Raw genomic sequence first — 22,540 nt, 5'->3', positions numbered from 1 at the left:
ATTGTTTGGGTTCCTTTTCTGTGCCCCTCAGTTCTCCTTTAATTAGGGAATTCCATGACTTTTCTTTCTCTATCATTCTATTTGTCACAGATTAGCCCAGATAAGGGAATACAGGTTTGGTGGAGACTTATTTTAGAATGTGTGGGTGGTTGCCTTAGAGCTGTCAGGAGACATGCTCCGGCTAGCTTTGTAAGTGCATAATGACATTCCAGCAGGTTCTTTTCCATGGAGAAAGTTAACATTCACTGATCACCTACTACGTGACAAATCTTCAGATTTCCATGTGGTATCTCATAATAACCCTTGTGAATAAGACAGGTATTACTAACCCTATTTTGCAGATGAATAAGCTGAAGTTCAGTGACAACATTCAAGCCAATAGCCTTGACTGTAAGCCTAGTCCTTTGAGGGTTCTCTCCCCAGACTCCCATTTGCTTTATGGAAATTAGAGCCAGTCTGATCCCGCTCTTCTACTGACCAATACTAGATGGAATACAGCAAAAAATAGCAGAAAGAAGCCACACTCTTTCTCCTGAGACAGCTTGTAGGTGGAATTCTACTTCTACTGTGAAGACTCGTAGTGAAAAGAACATAATTTTGTGAAGTTATCCCAGTCAATACACACCTATCTAGAAGAGGGGAAATTCCCTTCTTCTGCCAAAATGTGGCATGAAGGTAGTCACATGCTATGTTTCAGTCATGCATGTCACTTGATCTGTGGCTAAAAGTCAATTACTTTGGGGACATGATGTTAAGACACTTAGTAAGCTACAAAATAACATCACTCATAGGTTTGGGATTTTAACAAATTAACACAATTACTGGAGAAACTCCGGGAGATGAGAAAGTAAACCATTTTGCAAAGTAAGATTAAGAAATCAAGTCTCAGAAAAGAAAAGTAACCCTTGTACCATTGCCTAACCTTTATTTTCTTCCCCCTTTAAAAACTAGGTCTGGTGTTATTTATAAAAGTTATACCACATGCTCCTGAAAAAAAGTAGAGAAAGTTATGAAATAAAAAGTGAAAAGTCTTCCCTCCTCTCCGATCCTGGTCCTAGCTGTGTATCTTTCCAGAAATTTACTATGTGTATGTATAATACATACAATAAAACAGCTTTTAAGTGCAAGTTGAGGGGCACCTGAGTGGCTCAGTCGGTTAAGCATCCAACTTTGGCTCAGGACATGATCTCATGGTTCTTGGGTTTGTGCTAACAGCTCAGAGCCTGGAGTCTGCTTCAGATTCTGTGTCCCCCCCCCCCCCCCCATCCCCTGCCTCGACCCCTTCCTGACTCGAAAATAAACAAACATTAAAACAATAACAACAACAACAACAAATAAAAGTCTTTAGGGGCATCTGGCTGGCTCAGTTGGTGGAACATGTGACTCTTGATCTTGGGGTTGTGAGTTTGAGCCCTACACTGAGTGTAGAGATTACTTGAAAATACATACATACCGTACATGAAAATTAAATTAAAAAAAATAAAGTACAAGTTTGTTCATTTATAGAAGCATCAAAAAGACTATAATACTTAAACTATAAAATGTTACTGAAAGAAATTAAAGACACCAATAAATGTAAAGACATCTCATGTTCATGGACTGGAAGACTTAAATTGTTAAGATGTCAATACTACTCCAAGCAATCTATAGATCTGATGCAATCCCTATCAAAACTTCTAATGACATTTTTTTGTGAAAATAATCTACCCTAAAATTCACATGGAATCTCAAAAGACCCTGAATAGCCAAGATAATCTTGGACAAAGAACAAAGTTGGAGGTCTTACACTTCCCAATTTCAAAATTATTAGAAAGCCATAGTAATCAAAACAGTATGGTACGGACATAAAGACAAAGAGATCAATGGAATAGAGGAGAGGGCCCAAAATAAATCCCTTGCATATATGCTCAAATGATTTTCTTTTTTTTAAAAAATTTTTTAATGTTTATTTTTGAGAGAGAGTGAGCACAAGCGGGGGAGGGGCAGAAAAGAGAGGGAGACACAGAAAGAATCTAAAGCAGGCTCCAGCCTCTGAGCTGTGAGCTCATGACCTGAGCTGAAGTCAGACGCTTAACTGACTGAGCCACCAAGCGCCCCTCAAATGATTTTCAATAAGGGTACCAAAGACCATCCAGTGAGGAAAAGGACAGTGTTGAGAATTCTTCTCAATCCAAAAGAACTGAAAGCAGGATCTTGAAGAGATATTTGTACACTTATGTTCATAGCAGCATTACTTACAATAGCCAAGAGGTAGAAGCAGTCCGAATGTCCATCAACAGATGAGTGAATAAATAAAATGTAGTATATACATAAAATGGAATGTTTTTCAGCCTTAAAAAGGAAGGAGATTCTGACAAATGCTACAACACGGATGAACCTTGAGAACATTATGCTAAGTGAGTCACAAAAGGACAAATACCATATGATTTCACTTGTATGAAATATCTAGAGTAGTCAAATCATAGAAACATAAAGTAGAATAATGGTTGCTGGGGACTAGGGGACAGGAAGAGAGGGAGCTGTTTAATGGTTATAGTTTCAGCCTTACAAGATGAAAAAAAATTCTGGAATTGCACAACAATGTGAATGTATGTAACACTACGAACAGCACACTTAAGAATGGTTGAATGGTTGAAACGGTAAATTCTATGGTATTTTATGACAATTAAAATTTTTTTAAATTGTCGTACAAGTTGGGTTATATGATACTGTTATTTTTTTCCCTGTATCATACACTTTCTATATCATCACATGCATATTCTTGCATCTTTTTTTTGTGCCAATTTAGTTACATTCTATTAATTATTCTCTCTTGATGGGCAATTAGAATATTTCCAGTGTTTTCACTATCACCAAACCTTACTGTAACACACATTATCAGACCTATAAATCATTCCACCACTGTGTGAATATAAGTCAATACCTAAAGGAGTGTCTGGGTGGCTCAGTTTGTTAAGCAATCTCACTCTTGATTTTAGCTCAAGTCATGAGCTCACGGTTTGTGAGATGGAGCCCCACGTCAGGCTCTGTGCTGACAGTGCGGAGCCTGCTTGGGATTGTCTCTCTGCCCCTCCCCGGCTCACGTACATGTGCACGCTCCCTATCTCAAAATATTAGAATTTCAATATCTTTAGGCGTGGTGAAAATTTTCCAACTCACTGCAGCTTACATCATCTATGTTTCACAACTAATGCTTCATCTATTCACATCTGCATTCCTGACACCTGAATATGGATGAGAACAGAGAAGGACTTCAGAAAGATAAAGACAGATCTTATGAAGGGCAGTGGGCTGCTCAATGCACTTTTCTTTTGGAAGAAATAATGCTTCCACTTACCCATTAAGATCTGATACCAGTTAATACATTTGTACAGTAAAACTGATGCACACCTATACAGCATGATGATATTTCCCCCCCAGACTGGTTTCTTTCTAATGCCAATTTGTGCAATTCAATGTAAACAGACAGTAAATTGTGAGTTTACAAAGGCACACAAGAAATATACTCTTAGGTAAATTTGGTATAAGAAACAAAGATGTATTTTTTCCTGCACACCTCAGCTTCTGTTTATATTCCTTAAAAAGACAAAAAAACAAACCCCAAAACCCCACATCACTCACCTAGTGACTTGTTTGTGGAAATCTGTAAGTTGTTTGTGTGTCACTGTGACGGCTCCCACGGTTGTCTCCTTTGGCAAACCTTTCAAGGAATTCTCTAACCATCGACAAAAAGTCTGTGCAGAGAAGAGGGTAAGAGTTATAAGAGGAGACAGGACTTACTCAACTGGACCCTACAAGTAATAACAAAGACTCACAGGTTTTTCTTAGCAGCATTAGTTCTTCCAGACTTGGAAGCAAGTAAAAGAATTAACAAAGCAGTACTATCTTTAGGCCTTTCAACCCTCTGGGGTTTGGAACAGTCTGCAAAGGAAGGCAAACCTAGACTTCCATTCAAAGAAGTAGTAGCAGGCATCATTTCAGAAAGAGCCCTTCTACTTTGGAAGTGAAGTCTTTTCTGATGATGCTACCGTTCTATTCCTATCATTAAACTTCTGCCAGAAGTTTAATGGTAAACTTTTTAATTTCAAAAAAATTAAACAGTTGCCAGAAAACTCTTTGGTGAAAAGGTCAAAGGCAAAAGTTCAGTACCACAAAAAGCAAGGGCAAAAAGTACAGTAAGTAAACATGTCAAAATTATATATACATAATATAATATGAATCCAGAACCCTAAGGATTTTAAGGTCATCTCTCTTAGGAGAATAGTCATTTCCAGTCACTTCTTTATGATACCTACCTGTACTCTGAGTCAGAAAATTTTGTTGCTCACTCTGGTTGCTATTTAAAAGAATATTATTTACTATCTGAGCATAACCTGATAGTAACCTGTCTGCCCCTATTCCCCTTACTTCCTTCCTCTTCAAACTAATAATCAAAATTCTGGAGACTTCCTCTGGGTTCTTATTTTCAATGAACTGTTTTTCTTTGAGTCCGCTCTAATTTTTCATGCCTTTCTTAAATAGGATGTATACTTTGGTCAGTTTTCAGCAGTAAGATAACCTTTTTTATAACTGAACTTTTACATTATATATTCCCCCAATATGTTGACTTATGATAACAAACCAGAGCAAAAGTAAATATTCCATTATAAATGCTTAAGAAGTATCGCTCTCCAAATGCTGCCCCCAAGAAAGACAACACTCTACTAAAGACAAAAACACACAGGGAAAAGAGATACAGGAAGAACGCTTAATTGATAGTTTTGGCATCCAAAAATAGCCTGTGAGTTAACTACAGTACACCCCCAAACAAGAACAATAAGAAACAGAGCACCTGGGTCCATTAAGCGTCTGATTTCGGCTCAGGTCATGATCTTGAAGTTCCTGAGTTCGAGCTCCAGGTCAGGCTCTGTGCTGACAGCTCAGAGCCTGGAGCCTGCTTCAAATTCTGTCTCCCCCCCGCCCCCCTCTGCCCCTCCCCAGCTTGCACTCTCTCTCTCACTCAAAAATAAATAAACATTAAAAAAAAAGAACAGTAAGAAACTAAACTAAAAAGCAAAAACTAACTAGCACACAATGGGTTTCAGCATCATCTGAAAAATTTGGTTGGAAACAACGAATAAATTTGCCAGATGGGTATCCAACAAAGAAAAGGAAGAACAGAGGTAAGAGTTTAAATAGTTTATTCAAGTCACACAGCAAAGATGATATGCCATCTTCTACTGAAGAATTTGTGTGAATTTTGGAAATTGTATGACTATGAAAGTGCTCAAGAATGCAAATTTTCGGGTGCTTAGGTGGCTCAGTCAGTTGAGCGTCTGACTTGATATGGGTTCAGGTGGTAATCTTGCAGCTGTGAGATGGAACTCCATGCTGGGCTCTGCTGAGCATGCGGCCTGCTTGAAACTCTTTCCCCTCCCCACCACTCGTTCTCTCTCTCTCAAAAATAAATAAACTTAAAAAGAAAAAGAATGTAAATTTTCTTTGGGTTTACATCATTAGAATTTTAATCAGTTGTTGGGGTACAGACAACCCAAATTTATGTAAGAGTTCCTTTACAAAAACTCCGTTTCAGGTTGATATTTATATAAAACAATCACTTTAAATTTCTTGACACACATTCTGTGGGTATCTATACAGTAAACTCTTAAGAGCCTATGGCTATCTGGTTTTTGTTCCTGCTTAACCTTGCTGTTCTAATTTTCTGCTTCTGTTAGCACTTAACCACATGTTTAGAAATCAAGAATGTTTTTATAAAGTTAAATTTACAAAACAAGTTTTGTTAGTTGGGAACCAAGTATATTTGTAAAAAAGTGAAAAGAGCATGCAAATTTTTTTTCTCATGTCAATGACTTCTGGAATTAAACTTGTTGGTCTTGAGGGGCCCACTGAGTACTTTCTTTAGAAAAATACAAAAATATTGCTGTATAAGATTGAAACAGAACATACTGAACAACCAGCACCAGGAACTGTAGACACTATTTTATTCCTGAAGCAAGTTCCCATGGAAGAACTGCAGAGGTATCTGATGGAACCAAAGTCACATAGAAGTCTCAGAGTTTGATATATAGGAATTAAAGTTCAAATGGCGATTTCTGAAGTATAAATATAAAGAAAATGTTAAAAATTTATTAAGCATCTGCCCTTTATATGACTGTCTTTTGTTTGATTGAGCCAAAGATCAAGTAAAGCAAATGCTAAGGCAATATACATTAATCACTGAACTTTGGAGATGAACACATAAATTGAAGGCAGAACTTTCAGCTCAGTGATAGAGATTTTTTTAAGTTAAAATAATGTTTTTAGTGTTTACTTTTGAAAGAGAGAATGCGAGTGGGGGAGGGGCAGAGAGAGGGAGGGAGACACAGAATCTGAAGCAGGTTCCAGGCCCTGAGCTGTCAGCAGAGCCCAATGTGGGGGCTCAAACTCATGAATTGCAACATCATGACCTGAGCCGAAGTTGGACCATTAACCAACTGAGCCACCCAGGCGCCCTTCAGTGACATGAGATTCTAACAATAAAAGTATACTTTGTTTTGTGAAATTGCTGAAATTGAGGCTAACAACTGCCATCAATGATACAAAGCAGGAGACGACGTTGAGATGTACACAGACTTAAAGGTTACAATAAACTTGTATATCTGGAATTTTCTGTGGTTCTGGAAGACAGCTAGCTCACTTTAACTAGAACCAACTATGCACTTTTCTGAACTGCTTTTATATTAATATTAAAGATTACACATCCTAGTGTACAGGCTATATATATACTTTACCACTATGCTCAAAACTTTCATGCAGTACACATAACCCCGATTTATGATCATGTGGCCCATACTGAAATTACTTGGACATTACTGGATAGCCTAAAAAAACGTTCCATGCTCAGGTGATAAATGAGCTGGTGCAAGAACTGAAACAAGATGCAAATTAATCCAAAGAAGAAACAAATCCAAGTGTACATTGTGAGCTAATTTTATATTTCTATATCCCCAAAAGCTTTGGCTAGATTTACCAAGGAAACTCATACAGTGCTATCTAAGGAGCTTGAAGTGAATTAACACTTCTCGAATAACCTATAACACTGTATAACTGATATATGGGCATCTCACAAGTGAACAAATTTCTCAGTGGTCAGCCACATAGCTGAATTCAAAGCTTAGTATTCACTTCAGGGAATATAAACCCTATGATAGTGACACAAACATACTTTCAAAAACCTAATAATGAACTATTGGCCTTCCATAGGCCCCTTCATCTAATAAACTTAGTAATATACCTAGGTTAAGCTCCATGGATATATAACAGGGCTGGTTTCAAAGTTACAGTCAGCCTCCCGAAACCAAAGTTTAGAACTGTGAGAATGGGTTCTTCATGAAAACAAGCTTACCGGTCTGTCAACCTGCATGATCTCCCAGAGCACTTCAGCCACATCCGGTAGGGTATAGGGAGGGAGACAAAAGCAGCATGTGTGGAGCAGCTGGCTAACAAGTTGCTGTCCAAGCTGGTTCATCACCTGTCCAATCAGTTCTTTCCGTAATTCAAAGTCTTCTTCGTGCTATAAGGAAGTAAGAGCAAAAGATATGTTCTAATTTCAACTTTCCACCTAGTAACTCCTCTTTCCTGGAGAAGAAAGTGTATACTTAATAGCTGGATTCAAAAACTTATTTTCTTCCTTCCTATAGTCTTTGAATATATATATTTCTAGTATCTCAGAAAAAAATAACTTTTTATAAACTGCTTTTCATTTCTAGTTTCTTAAATAAGTAGCCCATTCAAATAGTGGCTATTTCTCCACTGCTGTTACCTTCAATTCTATTCCACATTTACCCAAATCTAACTTTGAAAATTTTGTGAACCATTTTACTACTCCAGCCAAACAGGTCTCTTAATTGTCTAACATACTTAGAACTATCCTGACTTTCTCTGATTATGATTTATGCCCCAGTTAAGACTATCTTCCCCTCTCCAATCCATCCAAATTCTACCTATATCTAATGGCCCCACTGAGGTCCCTCTTTGTCCAGAAATTAACCCACTTCCCAACCTACTTCTGACCAAAAAGCTTTCCCTCCTCTGATCTCATAGCAATCATGACTTTTATCACTCATTTGGCAATCAAATACTACCTTCCTATTATTATTTAAATGTTTATATCTATTTATCTTTTCAACTAAACACTGAATGACATGGGAGGAGAAATACTTTTATACTGCTTTATACAGCTTACAGCACTTAGTAGAGGCTATAAATAGTTGATGTTTTGGTTAGTGAATGGTATGTACAAATCAAATACAGATCAAAAAGGAGAATCTGGAAATTCTCTAAGAAATAAGGAAGAGCTACGAAAAGATCATGAGCTGCAAAGTAGAAAGGTACAATGTTTATACTTACATCATTGGCAACCCCTGTATGGATGAGGTCTCGTAGGAACCTCATGACACTACAATTGGCATCCCGGTGGTCCAGGGTAGTAGAGGCAATGGCCCACTGCAAGATAGGGATGACCACTTGGCTCCTCAGCAAGGTAACAGGACTACGCTGAATAAACCTGGGTTGGAAAGACAGGCTAGGTATAAGTGACAGGATTAGACTCTAAAAGCAGCCAGACTAAATGGCAAAATTATAGATAGAGACAGTAAAAAAGGTCAGTGGTTGCTAGGGGTACAGGGTGAGGGAGGGCTGAACAGGTGGAGCACCGGGAATGAGGGTATTAAACTATTCCATGTGATATTATAATGGTGGATACATGCCATTATACATTTGTCCAAACCCATACAAGGTAAACCACCAAGAATGAATCCTAAAGTAAATTATGGACTTTGGGTGATAATGATGTGCCAATACAGGATTCATCAATTCCAACAAACAGACCACACTAGTGGGGATGCTGACAGTGAGGAAGACTGTGGAGGTTGGGGGCGTGGTGGAGAGGTGCAGTGGGTACATAGGAACTCCCCAAACTTTCCACTCAATTTCCCTTAAGACTTTTCAGATCCTTTAACATACATGGAAAATCTCCATGAAAAAGATACTATATATTCTAGATTTATTTCACCAGGTAAGCATTTGCGTAAAGAGCATCTCTGGGGATTAGTTTTTCAAGGAAGACACACTGGGAAAACAGAGACTGGAGAGCTCACCCAATAGTTCTCTCATATCAACAACAAAGGTGTTTCTAACTTGTCCAAAAACTAACCAAAAAAGTGTTTGGTATTTAATCCTGAGATGAAGGAGTCGATACTACTTTGCATTTATAAATGATAAAACATACATTACTTGTATAATTATATGTAACAATTTATTTTGAATAATTTTTAAATGATTTTATGTTCAGGGTGCCTGGGTGGCTCAGTTGGTTCAGCATCTGACTCTTGATTTCAGCTCAGGTCATGATCTCACAGTCTTGTGAGTTCAAGTCCCAAGTCAGGCTCTGTGCTGACTCTGTGGAGCCTGCTTGGGATTCTCCCTCGGTCTCTCTCAAAGTAAATAAACAAACTCAAAAAAATTAATTAAAAAATGCTTTTATGTTCACTAACTGATTTGTTTTCGATTCTTTTGTCCAGGGACTAAATAAGTAATAATATTCCTTCAGTGTTGGGAATAATATCATCAGTGTTATCGGTAAAAGGAATTTAAGCAATAATGGGGGTGGAAGGCTGGGGGCAGGACTGCAAAGTGAACTTCTAAGGCACCTTAAAATCCTAAAAATTTTTTCACTCTGAGATATGATATCTAAAGGATGCCAAGCTTCCTCAAGGAAAATGTGAAGTGAAGCATGATATCACAGCATCATAAAGAGTTAAAACCACAGGGGATTCTGGAGATTTTCTATTCAAATGTTTTTACAAAGCTGGTTTTATTGTCTTGTGCATGTTCCCTCCTTTGTGACAGAAACCCAGCAGCTTTCTCCTGCTCCCATCCAGCTCCTCTTCCTCACTTACAGGGATATTCCAGCTCACAACTTAACTTTGGGCTATGAATCACTAACCTGCCTCTACTCCACTGACCTCATTTTATAGAGAAGCAAACAGTCAAGTGTTACGTGACAAGACGAAGCAGTGATGGGGATGAGCAATAAAAGAAAGGGTTGCTCTTCAGAAGGACTGACCTGGTGGCCAGCCTGAACAGGTCATCCACAGTGTCAGGGTGATTCTGGAGCCCATTCTGCTGTTCTAGCAGCTGAAAGGTGGGGATGCACAGTGCCTAAAAGAGAACAGTGATTTTACAATAAACATGTGTATATAAATGCAACAGCATTCAGACTTGTTAAATATCACAATATACACAAAAGGAACAAAGGGAGGAAGAACGGATAGGAAAAGAAAAAGACGGATGAAAATCAGTTCAAGAAAAGGAAGACAGAAATCTTTCTCAGTTGATACAGTTTTTATATGTGAAGGCCACATTTCAGAAAGGGTTAAGGGTATAGATTTTAGTTGATGAAACTGGATAGATGTCCTCTCAAAATTTTAGAATTTTCTCAAAGTAAAGACTGCTTATGTATTAGACGTGGTCTAGTCCACTAAGGAGATTTTTATAAATTTTAATAATAATAATAATAACAATGAAATGTCAGTTTAAAGGAAAGACATCTTGAGAAAAAGAGCATCATAATTTAACTCCCTTATATATTTTCTTCCCTATGACGAGAAGGGGAAAAAAACCAATATATCAGGAGCATTTTCCAATGCTTGCTATTTACTCTAAAACCATCCCTGCTAAGTGAGCTAGTTCACTGATTTTTCCAGGCAAGAAATTAAAAACAGAATTATGCTTGAGCTTAGAGATCCTTTGTTTTACATCCATTTGTTCCTTTCTCTACCTCTCAAAAGACCGTATCTCTAGAGAGTATAAATAAGTTAGGCCGTAATAGCTGTAATGATCTTTACATTCATACGGTCAATCTCTTCTCTCATTCTCCTAAGCCATGTCTGTCCAGAGAACAACTAGAAAGTTTCTACCTCCCAGGGCACCTGGGTGGCTCAACTGGCTAAGCGTCTGACTTCGGCTCAGGTCATGATCTCACAGCTAGGGAGTTCAAGCCCCAAGAAGGGCTCTGTGCTGACAGCTCAGAGCCTGAAGCCTTCTTTGGATTCTGGGTCTCCCTCCCTCTCTCTCTGCCCCTCCCTCTCTCAAAAATAAACATTAAAAAACAAAAGTTTCTACATTCCTGTTATTAGGAAATCAACATGATTGGAGGAGAGACATAGAGAAGCAAGAGAATTCAAGAGATGGTGAAGAACACACTGCTAAGCCTACAGACGCTCCAAGATACTGCCCAGGGAAAACAGACCTGGAGCATGTCTAGTAGTCCCTGCCGACAGCCCTCTTCCATGCCGTATTCATCCACAAGGATACTGCCAAGGTACAGGAAACAAGAATGCTGATGTACGTGGTACACATTCACCATCTGCCAAGGGAGAAACCAGTTAATTCAATTCTTATACCCCAAAAAAAGTATCAACTTAGGAAAGTATCTGGAGGAAGACATTCAGACACCGAGTGGTGTCTTCTCTTTAAGACAATCTAGTAAATAAAGCTTGTTGGCAACATTTCCTAAAACACAAGGCTCAATTCTTCAATAATTTTCAAGTACTCTCTTTAGAGTCCTATCGAGCCTTTTACCTTTTATCTTCCCAAAACAATGTTGTAAGAGGGTTGTATAATACATCAAGCTGAAAGCCATTAGGATGCTATCATCCAAGCTATTTGCAAACCCGTAGCATAAATCCCAACACCTAAAGGTTGTTCCTTTTGCCTTAAAGATGAATTCTTAAGGAAAAAAAAAAAAAAGGCACATATAGCCATAGCAGGGCTAAAAATACCAAACATCCTGAAGGAGACTCTGAAGGCACTGTTTAAATTTTGAGTTTCTCCTAAACCCCTCTATTTAAAGTAAAACAGTATTCCCAACCAAGATACCTGGATCTCAAGAAAATAAAAATGTTAATACAATATACATATTTAAATTAAATGATTTGTTTAGGATTTGTACCCTACTCTCCTCCAAAAATTAAGAGGCATCTGTACATTCATATGTTTAAAATGCCATCACAACACATGTATTGATTTTATTATATAAATTCAACTCAATGAATGGGGTGGGGGCTGAAGGACAAAGTAACTGACTCTTACTAGCATGTACCACGGAATGGAATGGGCAGGTGATGGGAGCTATGAATCTGTTTGGTACTGGGTATTCAACTGTATGCTCTACTGCTTAATGAATGATTTACGTCAGTTGCTGACAAACTTTTTCTTCAAGGGCCAGATAGTAAAAATTTTAGACTTTGCTGGCCTTACAAGTCTGTCTACGCAACTGCGCCATAGTAGCACAAAACTGGCCAATAGAGAATACTTAAATGAATAAGCATGGTTACCTCTTCTTTGTAAAACTGTATTTATAAAAATACGTGGCAGGCCCACTGGTTTTAGTTTGCTACCCTGTGAATTTTGGATTTAAAAAAATACTTTTTTTCCCCCACATGTACTGACTTTAGAACATACTTCCTATACAAGGTGCTCCTCTATTAGGCTGGTCACATACTTAATTAGCAGGAATTAAAAAAAAAAAAAAATCCAAGTCACGAGGGTATCCTCTAACAGCAAAGGGCCATTAAATCAAGTTCTCTTTGACCCAGAATGTATTACACTAAAGGGGACACTTAACCAAAGGTGGAAACATATGCAGTGCAAACATATGGCATCATCAGGATATAGTAAATGTAAACTTTACTCAAATCTGCAACATAAAGGAGGCAGGGTTATGCCTATGTCAACTGATAGGCACTTACTGCAAATGCAAGGTTGACACTCTGCCTTGCCTCTTTTAATTTTGTACCCATGGCACCTCACTTGCCTCAATCCAGTCCTGGCTCTGCTGTAAGGTTAACATCAACACAAATTACTTAGTGATCTAAGTCACTAGCTATAGGCATCTCATACAGAGTAGTTCTTGATGTGAATATGATCTTGGAGAACCTCATACAGTGAGTCACACCATTGCAATTACCTATCAATCTTGGTGATTAAAAGAGTCAAACTTGGGGCATATGGGTGGCTCAGTCGGTTAAGTATGTGACTCCGGATTTTGACTCAAATCATGATCTCGCGGTTTGTGGGATCAAACCCCATGTTGGGCTCTATGCTGAAGCATGGAGTCTGCTTGGGATTCTCGCTCTCCCTCTATCTCTCTGCCCCCCCCCCCAAAACAAACGAATGAACAAACATTAAAAAAATAAGAGTCAAACTTATTTCTTGACAAATAACAGACTTATGTGACCAACTGTGGTTGAGATTAAAAAAAAAATCTCTTTGGGCCAAGAGACAGCAAATTTTGACAGGACACATATTTTCCTTTGAGAGCGCGCGCGCATGAGAGAGCACGAGTCGGGAGAGGGGCAGAGGGAGAGAGAGAATCTTAAGCAGACTCCATGCTCAGTGCAGAGCCCAAAGTGGGGCTTGACCCCGGGATCATGATCTGAGACAAAACCAAGAGTCAGATGCACAGCCAACTGAGCCACCCAGGTGCCCCAACAGGACCCATTTTTAAAAAGAAAATTAGTGGGGTGCCTGGGCGGCTCAGTCAGTTAAGCGTCTGACTTCAGCTCAGGTCATGATCTTGTGGTTTGTGAGTTCGAGCCCTGCATTGGGCTCTGTGCTGACAGCTCAGAGCCTGGAGCCTGCTTTGGGTTCTGTGTCTCCCTCTCTCTCTGCCCCTCCCCAGCCTGTGCTCTGTCTCTTAGAAAAAAAAAAAATTTAGTATAAAAATGCCTAGCACTGCTATAGAAGAGCTGAGCATTAAAGTCATTCTCTTTTCCTGGGGCGCCTGGGTGGTTCAGTCCATTAAGCATCCGACTTTGGCTCAGATCATGACCTCGCAGTTAGTGGACTCGAGTCCCGCATCGGGCTCTGTGCTGTCAGCTCAGAGTCTGGAGCCTGTTTCAGATCCTGTGTGTGTGTCTCTCTCTCTGCCCCTCTTCCACTCATGCGCGCGCTCTCTCTCTTCTCTCTCAAAAATAAACATTAAAAAATTTTTTAAAAAAGTCATTCTCTTTTCCCAATTTCACACGGAAACGTGTTACTACTTAAACTATCACTACACAGAATAGATTACAGGCTGCTTCCCTCAGAGGCACCATACTTACCATGGGCACTACTTATTGCTTTCAAATATTTCTGAGTTTGTATTTAATACGTACAAAAGTGTTTCATTTCATCAGCAGTTTTTGTTCTAAAGACTCCTATGTCAAATCCTGTACACGTTACACTTTCCAGCTTCGGGAGAATTTACCTGTGTAACTAGCGGCTGCAGTAGGGCTGCAGATCCTTTGCCTACACAGCGAACAGCAAAGCGGAGGCACCTGCAACAACGCTCTACAATCCGATTGTCAGCCCGGTGTTTATTTAGAGTCTCAGATAAAACTGGCCATATCTGAGTCAAAGAGCACAAGAAAGAAAACAATGAACTAAGAGCTGAAAAAAATGCTCCCAAGTTGATAACATCTGGTTTGGTTTTCAAATAATTTGGAAAAAGCTTTCTTTACAGAAAAAGTTCAATACAGTATCCATCACCAAAACACAACCACTTCTTGAGAGACGCACAGCAACTCTTTAGAACAGGAAGAGGAGCATGTCTAACTTCACTAAAAGATAAAGATAAATTTTCCTGAACTTTGGACTTTCTGATTTAGGAGGAAAAGGATTAGTATGAGCTATAGAGAAAGAGATGTTTAAAGATTATAGTTCCAACTTAGAATATTTTGAACAGAAGGACTGGAGCTAATGAAATAGCATTATATGATACTGGTGAATATTTAAGGATACTTGGTGTTTCCACCCCCGGAGTCTGAATAGCACTTCTCAAAACATGCCTTTTGATCCTCATATCACCCTCAGTGAAAAAAGAAGTGCATTTATATTGGGGAAACAGAAGCCATGAGGAAGAAATGGCTTTGTCAAAAAAATTTCTGCTAGTATTAATCAGGCCTCCTAGCAACTCTAAGATTCACGTAATCTCTCTCTACTTCTTTGGGTTTTCAGTTCATTACCCCACAGTCTGTTTTCTTATCAAATCTAAAGTAAAAAATATTTGAATAGTTCTATTCTTCTGTTGATGGAAATTTAAACTGTATCAACAAATTGGATCTTCCTATGAACCCAGAAGACAGTACCGTCTCACTTTAGTTGCCCACAGCCTTGTAAAGAAAAAGGAAGAAAGCCTTGTTCCACAAGCATCTGTTAAGCACTTACTTCCTGTATGACTTTTTGGCACGGATGAGTTTGTCCATTTTCCACAATAGGATTGGTGTGTCTGGGGAAAGGTAACAAACCAAAATAGTTAAAGAGCAATGTAACTGAAATTCCACAGCCCCAAAGCCTGCTAGCTTACTTAGTCACACTGTCACCATAAAAAGAATGCCAAATAATTAAGTTATGTATGCTTTCCTTTCTACTCCATTCAAACATGAGCACAGAGTTCAAACCAACCTCCTCCCCTTCCTTTGCCACGTTTAAGCTACTTCCATTAGAATATGCAAACTCAATCCAACTCTAGCTTAAACAGGTTGTGGGGCACTACAATTATCTTTTCCATTTTTTCCCTTTAAAAATCAGAATATATAGGCTCTTCCAAATTAATTAAAAGTATTAATCAAAAACCAGACTGTCTACAGGGGCCTGGGTGGGTCAGTGGGTTAAGCGTCTGTCTGACTCTTGGTTTCGGCTCAGGTCATGATCTCACGGTTTCATAGGTTCGAGCCCCACAGTGGGCTTGCACTGGCAGCGTGGAGCCTGCTTGGGATTCTCTCTCTCCCTCTCTCTCTCTCCCCACTTCCCCACTCATACTGTCTCTGTCTCTCTCAAAATAATAAACTTAAAAAACAAAAAAACAAAACAAAAAACCCACAGACTATCTAAATCCACTATGAGAAACCAAGTACTGCTCCATTCCCAGCATTAAAAGGCAAAAGCTTTAGGAATTCTAATTTACCAAAGAGGTTTCTCATGGTTCTAGTCTGAACCCAATGACATAGAATATGAGCCCACCCACAATATGTCAAATCCAATTATTTGCCTAGTTCTAGAATCCACTAATTTGAAAAAAAGCAGGAAAAAAACAAAAACAAAAAACCCTGTATGATTACCAACCTCTTCAAAGGAAATTCTTTAATTTAAATGAGCTCAACAGCAACTTAACAAAAATCTCATTTTCTTTAAATTGGGGGATTTCCATCTATTGCAGATTTTCTTCCACTTATTGTGAAGTAAGGACTATTGTTAATAGGCTTTCAGAATGTCATGTTAACAGGGCTATCATAATTATACAAGAAAAGCACTGTAGGAAATTAAAATAAAAACATCAGCTGACAAGAAAAAGCTAAAACACCTCAGTTTTAACTTACTCCACATAGGCTTTTTACACAAGTACTCTCATATTCCAATTGTATCTGTGGGTCTCACAAATTATGTAACTCAATAAGGATCACTCTTTGAACATTGTTACTCAAATGCCTTTTTAATCATTAGGCTCCTCTTGACTTCAAAGAAGGATTAATTTCACCTGATCAATATTTTTTTGCACCCCTACAATCTACAGCAATAGTTCTGAAAGCGTGGTCCTACAAATAGCAAGCAGCAGCAACAGCTGTAAATTCTTGGGTCCTACCCCAAATCCAATTGAACCAGACACTCTGGAGATGGGACCCAGCAATCTGTTTTGATAAGCTGAGCCCTGAAGGTGACTGTGATGCATGTTAAAGTTGGATAAGGACTGATCTAATTACATTTTAAAGGTCTTTTGACAGAGGTCTACCAAAAACTAATGCTTAGAATTTATCTTTGCACCATAGTTTCAGGTAATGGGCTTATCGGTCCTCTAACAGAAGATTGTCAGATGTACCTGGAAGTTTAGGAAAAAAACACTTGCTTTCTTCAGTACATAATCATCTTATTTGAGCTTTTAACCTAAGGCAGGCATCCAGTTTCCCTTCTTACCTAAATATTACTGCAAGGCGATCTAAGAACACAGTGGGATCTGAGGATATGCCATTGCTGGGCTCCTGAGACAACAGCTGAAGAGACAGAAAGACATTAACACTCTGTTGTAACACATACAAACCTACAGCAAACACTGTAACATACACCTTTAGACATTAACCTCTTTCTCAATCTCTGCTTATTTCCCTATAAGAGATTCCTGATAGTTACTCAAATGGTGCAAACTTTTATAACCATTAAGATATCATATATACTATAGTTTATATATGACATTATTTAATCTATTTTAATTTCACTTTCTATTATAACTTTTAAATTATTATGGCTTCATAACATATATTAAGAGATAAGGCAAGTTGCTTCTTATTCTTCTTTCCCAAAATTTCTTAAATACTTCTACCAGAATATTATTAGAGATAAACTTTAGAATCACTATGTCAAGTTCTCCTATTATTTTGCTGTAAATATAAATGTAACTTGATAAGAGCAGACATCTTTATGATATTCTTTAACGGAACATTGTAGGTTACGGTTTTGGTTGCTAACTTGGTGTTTTCCCTGTTGTATCTTCTAAATGGTACTACTGATAGTGGAAATCTACTGACTTTAGAATACTTATACCATTTATGCAGCTCCTTTGATAGATTTACTAATTTTAAGAACGTTTTAGTTCAGTGCTCTTGACTTATCTAGGTAGACAGAAGAATACCTGTAAATATATAATTTTGTCTTTTCCTTTCTAACATGTAATCATGATATATAGGTATAAAACCCCTCATTTAATTGGGCTCACCTTTTTCAATGCCATAACCTGAACAGAACAAAGTTCACTAAGGCATTCAGTAATCTTATCCAAAGGTAATCTGGCTAGAACCAGCGCTGTCCCTGCAAGACAAAGAAAAATACAAATAAAATAAAAGCTGAAATTGAGGTAACTCACTGGTCTACATCATTGGCTAACAGAAGAGGCTGGCTGGTTTCATTCTTTTAAAAAGATCATCACTTTTTTTCAGGTACAGTATTTTGTTATTTAGGGCTGATTTTTCTTTATTTAGCTTAGACGACTAAGTGACTTTCACACTAACATTTACAACTGAAGTTAATATTATTTCTCCTCAGTAGCCTATGGATTTAAAGACGTTTAAATACATCTCCCCTTCCAATTCTTCATATACCTTAAAAACCTCCTTTACAAAACCAATGCCAGGGACACCTGGGTGGCTCAGTCGGTTGAGCGTCCGACTTCGGCTCAGGTCATGATCTCGAAGCTCGTGAGTTCGAGCCCCGTGTCCGGTCTGTGCTGAAGCTCAGAGCCTGGAGCCTACTTCTGATTCTGTATCTCCCTCTCTCTCTGCCCCTCCCCCACTCATGCTCTGTCTCTCTCTCAGAAATAAATAAACATAAAAAAAAATTAAAAAAAAAAGAAACAAAACAATGCCAAAGCTATTTTTATACAGCATGGTACAATGGTTCTCAAACTTCCCAGAGATTCTGATTTAGGAGGTAAAGGAGAGCCTTTATTTATTTATTTTTTTACAAGTACAGACAAGACATAATTTTTTTTTTTTTTTTTTTTGTAAAAAGGGCTGAAATTAGAGATCTGATTCTAATTATACCTAACAGAATCTATGAGCTAGGTGAGGTATTATCTCTGGGCCTAGTTTCTTTATCTGTAAAATTAGTGCTTTGAACCGAAGAGTAAGTTAAGTGTGCCTTTCTTTCATTTTTCAAATCATTGAAAATCACTTTTTTTATTAAATAAAATCTTAACTTGAAATTCCAATAAAATAGGTTAAAAAAAAAAAGTAGCTAGGTTAAATTAGAATAGAAGGCCCAGACCCTTCTCACTCAGCCTTCCTCTTGTCATACTCCCCACCAAATGCTTAAGCATATCCCCCAAATCCAAATGATTACATATTAGCCTAGGTTCTCTCAAGGTATAAAAAAAAAAAAAGAAAATCCCTTGACTATGATTTTTCTCATCTCCCAAAATTTCATTCAACAGAACAGTCACAGAACAGAACAAACAAACAACAACAACATAAAAGAACAGTAATCAATCCATACGTCTTCAAATGTGAATTAAAAAACTAAATGATTTCTTCCGGTAGTCTATAAGCCGTAACTGAGATAGACTTACTTAAAACTGAAAGGGGGAGAAATCTAACTTAAATATGACTTTTCCTTTCAATTCATTCCTACAGAAAAGAATGTTACTACAAAGTTTTCTTTATCTAGAAGATAAAGATAAAGATAACTGAGATGCCACATCCTACTACAGTTAGACATCACTTCGTCATCAAGGTTCAATTTCACTAGAAAATTACAAGATGGCAACAATAACCACTAGCAGTAGGTCATAAGAAATAAGAATATTTGACTCCGGTTTAATGCCTTATTATCTATGCTATGAAGGGAAACGACAAAAACCCATGCTACAAAAAGAAAATGTCTTGGAAAATGCAAATACACCAGAAGGAACTTCGTCAGATATAAGAACGAACAGTTAGTTCACACACAGGTCATCCAATCTAGCCAAGACTAACTTGTTTGCTACTCACAGAAGCTTAAATGATGCTGCACAGGTTATGTTACCCAATCCTTTATTTGATATATCCTCAATCCCCTCTAACTACCAGCTGTAAGGATTTTATTACCTCACAGGGCACCCCAATCTGCTTTTAGAGTTTAGTTAGAAAGCATTTTCTTTCTAAGAGCCAGTAAATATCAACCACTGACTACTACTCATAAAATAAATCTGTCCCCTCTTTTATAAGGTAATCTTTCAAATATTTAAAAATAGCCATCATGCTTAAAGTCTCTTCTGTCTGTGTTCCTAGCCTTTAATATCTCCGGTTCTTCTTACTCAACTTTATCACCACTTTGGCTGCTTGCCTCTGGATAGGCTGTCACTGAGTGTAAAGCTGATCCATACTGGATCATACTGCTAAAAGACCAAGTTTCTACTACAGGACTGATCCACACACACTACCTTTAAATTTCCACCTACCTCTTTGGTATGGCAATGCCATTTGGTCTCCCTTTTTATTCTCCCCCCAACTCAAAAACGAACTATGTTTAGTTGGAATGTGTTGTCTCTGCCCAAAATCTAGGTCTATGCTCTACACACTGTAAGCAGTTTTAATTAGTTATATAGCCTTAAAACATTCTAAGAGAAGAGTGCATGTGTATATAATCAACACCCTCCCCTGAGTGGAAAGGTCACCTTCTCCATCAGTAAGTATGTTGCAACTGAAAAACTGGGATGTGATTAATGTAAGATAACCCCCAGAAGTGGCTTAGAGATGTTACTGGTTAACATCTGAAGTAAATACCTTTTAGCAAGCCCACAGCAGCTTCCGGAGACAACATGAAGGAATCAAGGGAACGGGCAATCTCCAGGAGTCCATTAAAGTGCTGAGCCATGTGGTCTCGGCAGACAGAGCAAATGTTATGAATGGCTTTGGCTGCAGCAGAAGCCAGAGGCTTTTCACACAAGCCCTTCATCAAATAGCCCAAAACAGGGTCTAAGGAGAGAAGCCACAAAGTAAACATTAGGTATGTGAAACTCAACGGAAACTTCTAGTTTCTTAGAACAGAGGTTTATATCCCCCCTCCGTTTTTTTTAAAAAGCAAAAGAACCATTAAAAAAACTTTAATGTTTGTTTTTGAGGGAGAAGGAGAAGGAGGGGAAGAGGGACAGACAGTGTGAGCGAGGGAGCAGCAAAGAGAGGGAGACAGAGAATCTGAAGAAGAATCCAGGCTCCTTGAGCTATCAGTGCAGAACCCCATGTGGGGCTTAACCTCACGAATGCGAGATCATGAGCCGAGTCAAAGGAGGATGCCTAACCAACTGAGCCACTCAGATGCCCCAAAAAAGAACCATTTTAAAAAATGAAATGTGGGGATGCCTGGGTGGCTCAGTCAGTTAAAGCCTCTGACTCTTGATTTACGCTTGGGTCATGATCTCATGGTTCATGGGTTCAAGCCCTGCATCAGGCTTTGGGCTGACAGTGCAGGTCCTGCTTGGGATTCTCTTGCTCTCTTCCCCACCACTCTGGCCCTCTCCCTCTTGTGTGCTCTTGCTCTCTCAAAATAGATAAATAAACATTAAAACACACACAAATGGAGCTTGATTTTCCTGACTTAGTGTCAGGAAGCCCTGGGTCCTCTCTATTCACCTTCTATTTCTTTCTTCATGGCTAAGCCTTCACACAAAACAGTCTGAAAACCACTAGTGGGTATCATCATCCAAGTATTAAGAATAAGGTAATGTAAGAAAGAATATAAAGTTCAGAGAGCTACCATTATTTATACTCAGAGATAAGTCATTATGTAAAAACAGCCTATATTAATTAGGACAATGGCAGTTATCTAAAGTGGACACTTTTATACTTGCTTCTTTATAGTTACAAAAGGCCTTAAAAACATGCAAATGGTGCTTTAGTGCTTCTGGAAAATTATGTTTTATCTTTTAAACAATGGAAGTATACCAAAGAAACTGATTATGAAAATGAATTTCTATAAAACAAATTTTACTTATCTTTTACCTTACTTTATAAAAATCAGAGTGATTTTCTATGGAAAAATCACGTATGATTAAAGAGTACTTCATGAGTACTTTAGAATAACCTCACACCAAACCATAAAAGGCGTAAATAATGTCTTCAAGCGCACTAAAAAGTTATTTCCATTTCCAGTCTAATAACCAATATAAAGTACCAACCAGGATGAAACCCTGGCCCTCTCCACAGAAGAAGCCTTTTTGGGGCACCTGGGTGGCTCAGTTGGTTAAGCATCCAACTTTGGCTCAGGTCATGATCTCACAGTTCGGGAGTTCTAGCCCCACATCAGGCTCTGTGTTGACAGCTCAGAGCCTGGAGCCTGCTTCGGATTCTGTGTCTCCCTCCCTCTCTGCCCCTCCCCTGCTCATGCTGTCTCTGTCTTGGTCTCTCTCTCTCTCAAAAATAAACACTAAAAAAAAATTTTTTTTAAAGAAGGCTTTTTAAGCCTAAAAATGAGAAGAAGTAAAATGTAGAACCTAGTATAGGCAAACCATAATATTATAGACTTCTGTGATTCTCAAATGGAATATTTATTGTTTTGACTATTGCAAAGTAAGTACGAACATCTGTCTTATTGTCAAACTGCTTCAGGATTTGTCTTACTGCTGAAGCACACATTTGAATCCAACACTGCAAAGTGGTACTGAATGATAAAGCTTTTTTTTTTTTTTTAATTTTTAATGTTTATTTTTGAGAGAGAGAGTGTGAACAGGGGAGAGGCAGAGAAAGGAGACAGAACCCAAAGCAGGCTCAAGGCCCCAATGTCAGCACAGCGACCTACGAGGGGCTTAAACCCATGAACTGCGAGATCATGACCTGAGCCAAATGAAGGTGGCTGCTTAACCAACTGAGCCACTCAGGAACCCCTGAATGATAACTCTTAAACAAACAAACAAACAAAAAAAACAAACCTACTCTGTTTCCTGTGGAAAAATCATTCAGAAAAGAAAGCCAAATAATGGAAGTGAAGAAATCTAGGA

At 38.3% G+C, this 22,540-nt stretch overlaps 1 protein-coding gene across 3 annotated transcripts in view; it reads right to left on the bottom strand.

Annotated features, from left to right (window-relative positions):
• TNPO3 (transportin 3) overlaps positions 1 to 22,540 on the bottom strand; it is a 77,778-nt gene that overhangs the window by 5,546 nt on the left and 49,692 nt on the right. For all 3 annotated transcript variants that reach the window (XM_015071071.3, XM_015071073.3, XM_053218107.1), the window contains 10 exons: positions 20,331 to 20,522; positions 17,789 to 17,880; positions 16,993 to 17,069; positions 15,250 to 15,310; positions 14,291 to 14,431; positions 11,291 to 11,407; positions 10,106 to 10,200; positions 8,389 to 8,545; positions 7,385 to 7,552; positions 3,622 to 3,734 (listed from right to left, as the gene is read on the bottom strand). In XM_015071071.3, the coding sequence (XP_014926557.1) occupies positions 3,622 to 3,734; positions 7,385 to 7,552; positions 8,389 to 8,545; positions 10,106 to 10,200; positions 11,291 to 11,407; positions 14,291 to 14,431; positions 15,250 to 15,310; positions 16,993 to 17,069; positions 17,789 to 17,880; positions 20,331 to 20,522 (1,213 nt within the window). The remainder of the gene's footprint in view (positions 1 to 3,621; positions 3,735 to 7,384; positions 7,553 to 8,388; positions 8,546 to 10,105; positions 10,201 to 11,290; positions 11,408 to 14,290; positions 14,432 to 15,249; positions 15,311 to 16,992; positions 17,070 to 17,788; positions 17,881 to 20,330; positions 20,523 to 22,540) is intronic.

This window comes from Acinonyx jubatus, chromosome A2 (genome assembly GCF_027475565.1).
Source record: "Acinonyx jubatus isolate Ajub_Pintada_27869175 chromosome A2, VMU_Ajub_asm_v1.0, whole genome shotgun sequence".
Classification (NCBI taxonomy): Eukaryota; Metazoa; Chordata; class Mammalia; order Carnivora; family Felidae; genus Acinonyx; species Acinonyx jubatus.
This window is presented reverse-complemented; position numbering and strand designations above follow the sequence as displayed.